The sequence below is a fragment of the Helicoverpa zea genome, chromosome 3, assembly GCF_022581195.2.
Source record: "Helicoverpa zea isolate HzStark_Cry1AcR chromosome 3, ilHelZeax1.1, whole genome shotgun sequence".
Taxonomy (NCBI): Eukaryota; Metazoa; Arthropoda; class Insecta; order Lepidoptera; family Noctuidae; genus Helicoverpa; species Helicoverpa zea.
Window position 1 is genome coordinate 1562118 of NC_061454.1, and position 10366 is coordinate 1572483.

Sequence of the window (10366 nt, forward strand, 5' to 3'; positions counted from 1 at the left end):
TGTCGATTGGACTTGCTGATGGACATGATGTAAAAATTTTGGGATACGAAGGCTATGAGAGACACTGCAGATCACTACAGATGGCAAGAAAAAACGAATTGAAAATTATACACATAATATGAATAAAGAAGAACAGAAATCTATATTTAATTCTACAAACTTGATTGAATGTTTAAGTACCACCTAAGATGAAAATGAGAATGCTTCATGCAACTTTTTTCTACAACATAATTTATTCAAATCGCCGTAAAATGGTAGGTAATAATAAAAATAATAGCCTGGCGGGAAATTTACGGATTTTCCAAAGCGATTTTCAGGCACATAATGATGTAGGTGTTGAACGTAGTTATTCGCTCAGTTTCACTAGAATTTGTTTTCGTTCCAGCTCTCTATTTTCCCTCAAAAACTGCAAAACTCATTATCGCATCATATTAAATGAGCCAGAATCAAAATGTATGACTTATCAGTTGTCATCAGAATAAAAAAGTTTATTTCACATCAAAGAAGAGTCTTGCGTGATCATTACACTATCTGACAACCTATTTCATCATCATCATCAGCACATAATACTGAAGGACTTCGCACGTGTTTGCAGGTCAATACTCAATTCTTGATTGTATTAGTATTCCATGTGTTATACAGGTGGTACATTCTATAATGTAGATACAACATGTACCGCTCGGAAGGGCAAAGCTCAAAGGGTTGGGTTGCCCGGGTAACTGGGTTAAGGAGGACAGATAGGCAGTCGCTCCTTGTAAAACACTGGTACTCAGCTGCATCCGGTGAGACTGGAAGCCGGCACCAACATAGTTGGGAAAAGGCTTGGGAGATCATGAAGACAAAGCTTAAATATGATGCTGAGTTATGGAGTACCTTACATTTAAAATTATAATAATATTCGGTCTGTTTGTGATAAACTCAAAAACGATTTTCACGAGCTTTCCACCGACAGATTTATGAGGAAGATTTAGGTTATACATAAATTAAAACCGGGGTCTATTCATGAGATAATAAGGAGAGAAATAGAAAGCTATGTAGATATGTAATTTAGACGCAATTTCTCTACTGAAAAGTCACTCAGTATTAAGTACCTATAAACTTCAGAATGGTTGTGACAAGTGGCATTTAATTCTAAGTACACTCAATCTTGAGGGGATATTAGAAGTACCTACATATTTGTGATAATTTATCTGCGCTTTTGAGTTATAGGTAGTAAAGATTTTCCATTTTCATGTAGATCTGTTAGGAACTGTATGTCAGTACATAGAGGTATTAATTAGGTTGAATATTATATACTAAGGTCTGCGGTTTCTTTGATTTGGGAGAAACTGATTCGCAGTTGACCGGGATTTTTGTTAAATGATGAAGAAAAGTGATTTTGCTATAGCCCAGTTATCGAGGAAGGCCAAAGGCTACTTTTTATCCGGGTTCGTGCAGGGGATACGGGTGAAACCGCTGGCAGAAGCTAGTAATCATGAAATTGAAACAATGAGCGCACGTGGCGTCAAAAACCCCATCTACCAATTGATTCTTCGAAACAGTGCTAATAGCCTGTTCAATTTTTATGTCGTGAATCTATAAACGGAACGGAATACGCCTATCAGTTTATCGTAGCATCAGTCACGCTCAAACATAATAATGTGTTGAACAAACATCAACAATGACTGGAAATTGTGTAGTGTGAAATACTGCTGCTTTATTTTTTTAATAACTCGCATCATTCGTATGTATTTTTCCTCCTTTTACGTCATGGGCGGGAAATTTTGCACTATTTAGACCACAGTAAAAATGCCCCAATCAGAAAAGCTGCATTCTGAAAATTACACCCCTTTTTTCAGTTAAGTGAGAGTGAGAAGAGTAAGCGGCACCATTATAATTAGCTAATTTGTAAAAAAAATATGGTTGGAAGTCCCTTTAAAATGTTGAGTCAACGAGCTCTATAGGCTATGAACTACTACAATTCTTTTGAAAGTCGACTTTGCTACAACTTGTTTTAAGACAGCTAGTAAAGTTCCACGTCCCGGAAACAGCGTAACGTGGTTCTCCAAAAATAGAATTTTGTGATTTCAAAGAATTCAGTTACAAGAGACTTAGGGGAAGTCATCTGTTAACATAAAAGTACATATTTATGTAGTTACTAATGTGATATCCGGCTACAAATATTGAGTTCGAAGACCTATTTAGTAATATGTGCTACAAGTCAGAATTAGGGGAAACTAGGTGTCCCCGCAGTTCTTCCCGGGTCCCGAGGGTACTACTGCCCACACCTGGATAAAATGTAGTCTATGTATTCAAAGTATGTATGTATGTGTAGGCTCTAGTCTAGACAGTCTCTGTACAAAAAATAATTTAAATCGTTTTAGTAGTTTTGGCCTAAAATCCAGACTGGGTAGTTACTTTCGTACATTTATAATATGAAAAGTACTGAAATCTTTGTGTAATTCATATTAAGTGTGTAAAAGAATAACAATAAAGATCAAAATAAAACTCCAAAAGACTGAACGAATTGGTACACGCGTGTTGATTGCACATTTCACGCTTCGAATGCCAATGTACTTTAGCTGGTTTCCTGTTTTATACTGGTGCATATCAGGGCCACATTTGTTCAGTTTAATAGGCACTTGTGAGGCCTCTCTTCGTATGGCTTCAACTTGAGCTTAAAAAGCTGATACCGAAAACTTTCTTGTTATAAAATAAATTATAGTAGACGTAAGAAACCGCTCCCTTTAGGAATATGAAGGTAAAGAATGGTAAAAATATTTATTTGGTAAAAGTAGGTGCTTTCAAAAATGGCATAAATAAATTCTGAATATACAGTTTCTCCTTGCTTACTACCACTATAATCACTTCCTCTTTTCAAAAAATGTACTAATGGTCATATGTGGTCTCAAAAATGTTAACAGGGGTTCGACACATGTTTAAGGGAAATTCTCCATACAATTCTTTCTTAAACACGTGACGAATATCTGTCAGAAAATATATAGGTTACGAAAACATGATATATCATCGTCAATATCAGTTTAACGACAAAAATACAATCTGGGCAAGGTTAACCGTCAAATGATTATGTCTAAAAATATGCGGGTTCCGGTCCACGCCTACCAACGTCACTTCTCATTGATATTTTAACTTTTTATCTTATTTTCACGGCTCAATTTTGACCGAAATAAACGTAACAGAAGTACATATTTCAACATGGCTATCAGTTACACTCACTATAATACAGTGAAAGCCAGAATATGGTTCAGTTCCTACAGTTCTGGGACGTAAGGTAACTCTTTGAAATAGAGACTACTTTCGCCTAACTTCAAGATATGTCTGTCAAAATATTTCGCGCATTTCAGGTGGCAACGTTAAGATATTTCGGAACTAGGTCATTCTGCTGTATCCGATTGCACTACCAGGATATATTTAGATAACAGTATAGTTTATAATGGTGATAAAAAGCTTGAATTATTTAGTAGGTTGACAGTTGACAAAACTTGCTCTAGTTCTCTGAAGCACGAAAGTAAGCCTTTCTCTTTTTTACTCACGGATTCGGTATCGGAAGCTATAGTATTACTACACTGACATTTTTCTTTAACCACGACTGACTGTGTCTCAGACTCAGTGCATCCAACCTGTTTAATGGATTAGCTGATGAAGACACGTCACCAAAGATCTTGTGTCGACGACCTAATCTTTTCTGAAGTAAGGTCACTGACACACGCCGGTTTTAAGTGTGCAGTGTTTATGCATGCGGTTTTATAACACCATATCCCTTACATCTGGCTTCTTTACTATGATGGGATTAAAGAGTCTGACCCCACCAATACCACAGCAAGTGGGGTCATTTGATAATTTTTCACCTCCAAAAAAACGGAAAAATAGTAGAAGATTTTCAACCAAGTGAAACACGCGTTCACACAACAGATAAAGAGTTGATTGACGGTGAAGATTACTTTCCCAGTAAGCCACAATGATAACAGTATTGCTGTGTTATCAATGAGCACCCACATATTGTCCTTCAATGATTATGTGGATCAAAGGTATTTCCCATAAAATTAATAATATTGAACAGTATAATCCCAGCATTGTATTAAATAACTAATAGGTAACTAAAGAATATTTTTGTATTCTTTACATGAGAGCCTGCGTTTATATTTCTGAAGAACATAAATTACCATTGATCAATGTAACAAATAGTTTTTAAGTCAAGAAATATCTGGATAATAACCTAGGTAGCATTATCAGCTATTTTTACTTGTTTATGTTTAAACTTTATTATAAATTCAAACAGTATGATACACAATACAATGCAGGTTGGTAGGAATGGGGACACGCCCACATCTTTACTAATAATTTCACCCACATGTAACATACTTGTCAGGGCCACTGAGTAAACTAAATGTTGGTAAATAACATCTTTTCTTAATTAATATTTAAAGAACATATTTCTGCTTTTTATGAATAGTTTTATATGGATAGAAATAATGTTACAACCATAAACAGAAAAGTATGGGAGAAAATATACTGTGGCAATCCCAAACAAGAAATTAGTATAAGGGCAGAAGGATGATGGTAGGCAACTTCATAATACCCAGGTCTGATGAAAATAAAAGTAGAAATTACTGACATTTGTTTCTTTTTTAAATGTTACGTTACTGATTGCATAAGTACTTCTTGTGCATAAGAACTGCATGCTTGACTTCCTAGACTATTAACACTGACTTGAAATTAAGAGTTTGTGAACCATATCCACAGAATATTTTAACAGCTAAAGAACTCAATATCTGCTTAAAAATTAAATAAATACAACTGCATGATCATTGAATAAATAAATTCATAATTTTCCAATAAGAAAGTTAATGATTATTTCCCTTTAGAAATAAAAATTATAGACAAAGGAAGAAGCAATGTGTTTACATGATTATTTTATAATGTTAAAGAGTTAGGTATTTCATCATTATAATTACTGCTCAATCCAATACTTTATTTGAAAATCATTTTATAAGATAAACCTTACAGAGTACAGCATGTACATTCAACAGTTGGTTTTATATCATCAGAAAGATAACAGTTTTAAAAATATTCATTCATAAAAGGAAACTACATAAGTTATTACCCCAAGTTTAAAAGACCTTACTGAATAAATCAACAACAACAATTGGCTATAAATGGAATGATAATAAGTAAAAAACTGAAGGCCAGTGGAAGCACTCAACAGAACAACTCACTTTCACTGCAATGCTAACAAAATTCCAAGTTTCACTCACCCCTCCGTTGTGACTGAGTTCAACGACAATGTCTCCGCGAATATCATCTCATGGTCTTCCTTCGTCTTCGAGTCCTCAGCCACCTGTGACTCAGGCGACTCCTGACTCCCTGGCACATCCTGCTTCCCAACCCCCACTTTCTGACTGACATTATGCAGCCCCGACAGGTCGACATTCGTGTCGACACCCTCGCCTTGAAGAGCCTCCGAAACCACCAAAATGAAGAGAGCACAACTGTGAAATACATAACGAATCAGTTTCATCAGCCATCTGTTGCAATTTAAAATTCAGAATGGAAAAAAATACTCCCTTACCTGGATAGCACTGAAATAGTCAGCAAAGACGTGTAGATAACACATAAACCACCCTTCATCGTAATATCAGTGAAATATCCACAGTCCATATCATTTTGTGCGTAAAATTAACACATATTCGCGACGCCTTCAAACTCAACAATGTAAATCGAGTATTATTCCTTATCACACAAAACACGAGCACAATTAACACATTTTGAGGGGTTGAATAATAACTAAAAAAATTAGCTGCCGTCGCCAAACGGATAAAAATGTGGGAACGAACTTTTGCTCAATTTTACTAAAATCGAATCGTGTAATTTGACAATTGCCAAAATTTTTGTTCTCTTTGCCGTTGGACGAATACTGAAATCCTATTGGCGAACAGAATAAAATGTAATCGATTCATATTAATGCACCAATACCAGTTAAACATTTAATGCTTAAGCTCGATTTCAATTGGCCCACATATTTAGCCGTAAACACGTTCGGTTTCAAGCAGAACCATGAAGAATATTTCTCTCAGCTGTTCACATTAATTACTGAAATTACACTGAAATTATCATGTTTAATATTTCCTTGTTTAGTCACAAACTGTAACAAAACTGTTTGAATGCAATACCTGATAATCTACATTACATAGAACTTAAAAAAGATGTTTAGAAAAGTTTAAATAAAAACGGAAACTGGAATGTATTAACTTCTCCTATATAGTGCTGTTCATTTAATACTAAACGAAATGATTAGGGAAAATATTTTAATGATAATAAATCCTATAGAATACTTTATCTGATAATTTATTCATGTTGGAGAATACGCAAATGATAGTTTCAAATTGTATCAATTCTCTGCTAATCTCCCAGGAACTTTTTTTTAAAGTAGTGTTCATGTGATTAGTTGATTAAATTGATTCAGAACTCACAGCACTAGCTTTCACGCACAGATAATGTTGACATTTTGTCATCGACGTCAACAGGCGTTTTTATTGGAATTTTGTCGGTTCTTGTTTTAGTAAATTCGAAAAATGGAGGCTTTATTTGCACTACCATTCACGGTCCTGGAAATTCCTAATATTAAAATTAAGAAGCCGACATGGCTTCAGGCTCCGTCTGCCATGACAACATTCTCATTGGTGCTGCTATCATACTTTTTAGTAACAGGAGGTTAGAGGCTTGTTTTGTGCGTTTTCCAGTTAATTTCTTATAGGAATCATTAACAGATTGTTGTAATATGTGTGCTTTATTGTAGGGATAATATACGACGTGATTGTGGAGCCACCGAGCGTGGGTTCAACGACCGACGAACATGGGCACAGTAGGCCGGTCGCCTTCATGCCAAATCGCGTAAATGGGCAGTACATTATGGAGGGATTGGCGTCCAGCTTCCTCTTCTCTCTGGGCGGGCTTGGCTTCATCATTCTGGACCGCACGCACAACCCTTCGACGCCAAAATTAAATCGAATTTTGTTAATCTCAGTAGCTTTCCTATGTATTCTTGTGTCTTTCTTCACAACCTGGATATTCATGAGGATGAAGCTGCCAGGTTACCTACAGAACTGATTGCTAATAGATTAAGCAAAGTCACAAAATGTTTTTTAATAAGTTTATTAAATATTTTTTATATCCATTATGATGGTGTTTCATTTTCACCATTGATGTTGATATCATTGGTAACTGTTTTAGGCAATATTAAGTTAGTGTATTATAAAATTGTATTAAAACAAATGTATGCAATCAGCAATATTGGTATGTGAATAGGTAATGAAGATTATGGGTCAATTCCCACTGAAAGAGCAGTGGCCGTAAGAGCACGGACAATGTAAGAGCGCTCAATCACTTGCATTTACGGCCGCTGCTCTTTCAGTGGGGATTGACCCTATTTGTAGTGTGCGTTCGCGCAGCGGAATGTTGTTGAATTTAAAGATTTTAATTATGCAGATAATTAGTGTAAGACGTCCTATAATTGTATATGGTAAATAAAAATTTGTGTATGCAGCCATTGTGGAGAAATTCACCAAAAACAGATTCCGCTGGGCGAACGTTGGTGAACATTGTCCTGGCGGAACTTTTTTTAATCCATAGACTTTAGAAGAAAAGAGACGTGTCCGAAAATTAGTGTGTATTTGTGTATAATTGATTATGTATGAATGAAATCAGTGCATGCATAAACTTCGGAGAAATTCAACTTTCCGCTACGCGAACGTTTGGCCATTAGCTAGTTTTCATATAAAGCGCTTACATAGAGAGCTGTAGATTTTTACATACGTTGTTTTGAATTTGTTTATATTTGTTTAAAAAACAGATTTAGAAAAAGTCGTAGGGTTTAAAAGATAAAAATATAAACGTAAAATACACTTATTAGGTCTTAGTTCTTAAAGTATGCAGTTTGGGGTCTAGATTTTCACGTTTACACAAACCTTGTAAGTGTCTCCAACATGTTGCCAAGTATCAATGATGTTCCGTTAGTAATTAAAAAGTTATAGGATATTTTACCATGAACAGATCACTGTTTACAAAGCAGTCGAATATCACGACGTTCTAAAGGAATTGCATGGTAAAATGTATGCCAATAATTAGTTTAATCATTCAACTATTCACTTGCAAAATTTCATGTCATTAAATTCAGTAATTAAAGAAAGACAATTATAATACTGACGGAGCATCGAAACCCTACATAATCCGACCAAGTTCGGATAGCTACAAAAAAGCGGCCGTGCCATATGTCTAAAGCTTGGGTTTCCTAGGAAAGCGGTGCCGTCATATAGCGACCGTCATATTACGGACGCAAATAGACGGTCGTCTTTACGGTGATGACATGCGGAAAGTTCCACGGCCGTTTTAACACAACGTCATAAACTTTTTGTTAGTTGTATCATACTTACTAACCTGTTTTATTTAATATTTCTCAAATTTCACGACACCAATTCTGTTTTAGTTGACTTTTTCTATAATCTTTACTTTTTATATTATATATTGCTTCGTGGTTACGAACGAAATCTATTAAAATTTCGTCGTCCTCGCTGCTCCAAGAGTTGTAACAAATTTTTGACGTTGTTCCGAAAAAAAAAACACAAATACGTATTAAAAAAGTTTCACCGCTTTCAATAAAACGTTCACCAAACTATCTGACACCGTCAAGACGGCCGTCATGCAAATGGCGGCACCGCTTTTTGAAGTTACGCAGGCCCGCCGTAAGCGGGCGTGCAGCGCGTGCACAGCACGCGGGCGGCACGTCCTAGGGGGCGGCAAATCTAGCGAGTTATCACGTAATATTTAAAAAATACAATATCTTTTTACTAATGATTTGATTTCAATATTTCCGAACACAGCAATAGCGGTAAGAATATTACTTACACTGCCGGTTTCAATTAGGTACATCTGTTGAAAGGACATTTTCAAAATTAAAGATTCTTAAAAACGATTTAAGATCAACCAGTGGCGTAGCGTGGGGAAAATGCTATTTAGGGGGCGGCAAAATTAAACCAATAAAATTTCAGAAAAAGCCGCCCTAGCTTTGGTCGTCTCCTATCAATTTTGACTGTTTCACCCTTTGCATCCCCAAAAAAATTCGCGCTCGCTGCGCTCGCGGCTCCATGTCAGATGTCGCATTTTGTCTTTGTTTAATTGTTGAGGCATTCAATTCCGAAAAAACATTTTTCGCGCACGTCCGTTATGGCTTTTTATGATAATATGTTTACTTCATGAAAACTCTAAGGAAAAAATCGCGCTCGCTTCGCTCGCGGCTTTTGCACTTCACTTCTGTGCATATCTTACTTTTTGACTTTGCTTTGTTAATTTACAGTGGTTTTTATTTGTTTTGTGTCCTTGATTAAAAAATTTTCGCGCTCGCTCCGCTCGCGCTTCCTTACATATGACATGTGCCTTATAAGTTTTCAACGGGAAACCCACCAAATAACATATTTTACTGACTTTAAACATTGTTATAGATATTTAAGTGCGTTACTTTAGGTTAATCACAATCTTTCAATACATAGGGGTAATACACTTGGGTAATGATTGCACTGCATTGATGCCCTAAGCAATTGCTTAGTTTGCTTATGGGCTAACCCAGGACTGCTTAGGTCAGCGGTTCCCGAATTCTTTTGGCTTCGGAACCCTTTTCGTTTCACCATTTTCCGGCGGAACCTTAGCTTAAGTAAGAAGTAAACTAAAGACGTAAATACACTTAGGTATGGCTCGTGCCGCGTGGTAGGTGGCGCACCAAATGATGGTTAGAGACATATTCAGTATACTCAGGCGTAGCATAGCTATCTGCCACACGGGCCAGAAAACAATTTAGCCGCCCTTGACTTTGTGTATTATGTGAATAGTTTTCAGTTTGAAGACTAACAAAGTAAACGCAAAAAGAAATAGATTGGGTCTGTACAGGTGCGAGGCGAGCGAGCGCGATTTTTTTTAGTTAAAAGAAGAAGTTCCAAGCACCCGCTAGCATTGAAAGACATTCAGTAGTAGCCGGTATCGCGAGCGAAGCGAGCGTGAATTTTTTTTAGTTTAAGTACCTACACAAAATAAACAAAACCACCGTAAATTAATAAGGTCCCAAAAAGTACAATATCCACACAAAAAAGCAAATGCAAATGAATAAGCAGCTAGCGAAGAAAGCGCTATTGCTTTTTCTGAACCAGAGGAATAAAAAATAAACATTAAAGGAAACCTCGACGGAAGAGCGCGATTTTTTTTCGGTGTTGGATACTTGAGCAATTAAACGAACGTAAAAGCTTCACATGTAACATGGAGTCGCGAGCGAAGCGAGCGCGAAATTTTCGGATTCGTGGAGGTGCAAAAATTGGAAAAAATG

At 36.3% G+C, this 10366-nt stretch overlaps 2 protein-coding genes across 2 annotated transcripts in view; one reads left to right on the top strand and one right to left on the bottom strand.

Moving 5' to 3' along the window:
- Nucleotides 1-5874, bottom strand: part of LOC124646310 (SUN domain-containing ossification factor) — a 73332-nt gene extending 67458 nt beyond the window's left edge. Inside the window, exons 1-2 of the mRNA XM_047186432.1 lie at nt 5570-5874; nt 5256-5489 (exon numbers count right to left, since the gene is read on the bottom strand). Coding sequence (XP_047042388.1) covers nt 5256-5489; nt 5570-5658 — 323 coding nt within the window. The 5' untranslated portion in view covers nt 5659-5874. The remainder of the gene's footprint in view (nt 1-5255; nt 5490-5569) is intronic.
- Nucleotides 5875-6486: 612 nt separating this feature from the next.
- LOC124646151 (oligosaccharyltransferase complex subunit ostc-A) lies at nt 6487-7177 on the top strand. The gene is made up of 2 exons (XM_047186232.1): nt 6487-6711; nt 6797-7177. The coding sequence occupies exons 1-2, from the start codon at nt 6573-6575 to the stop codon at nt 7105-7107; spliced, it is 450 nt and encodes a 149-aa protein (XP_047042188.1). The 5' UTR covers nt 6487-6572; the 3' UTR covers nt 7108-7177.
- Nucleotides 7178-10366: the final 3189 nt, after the last annotated feature.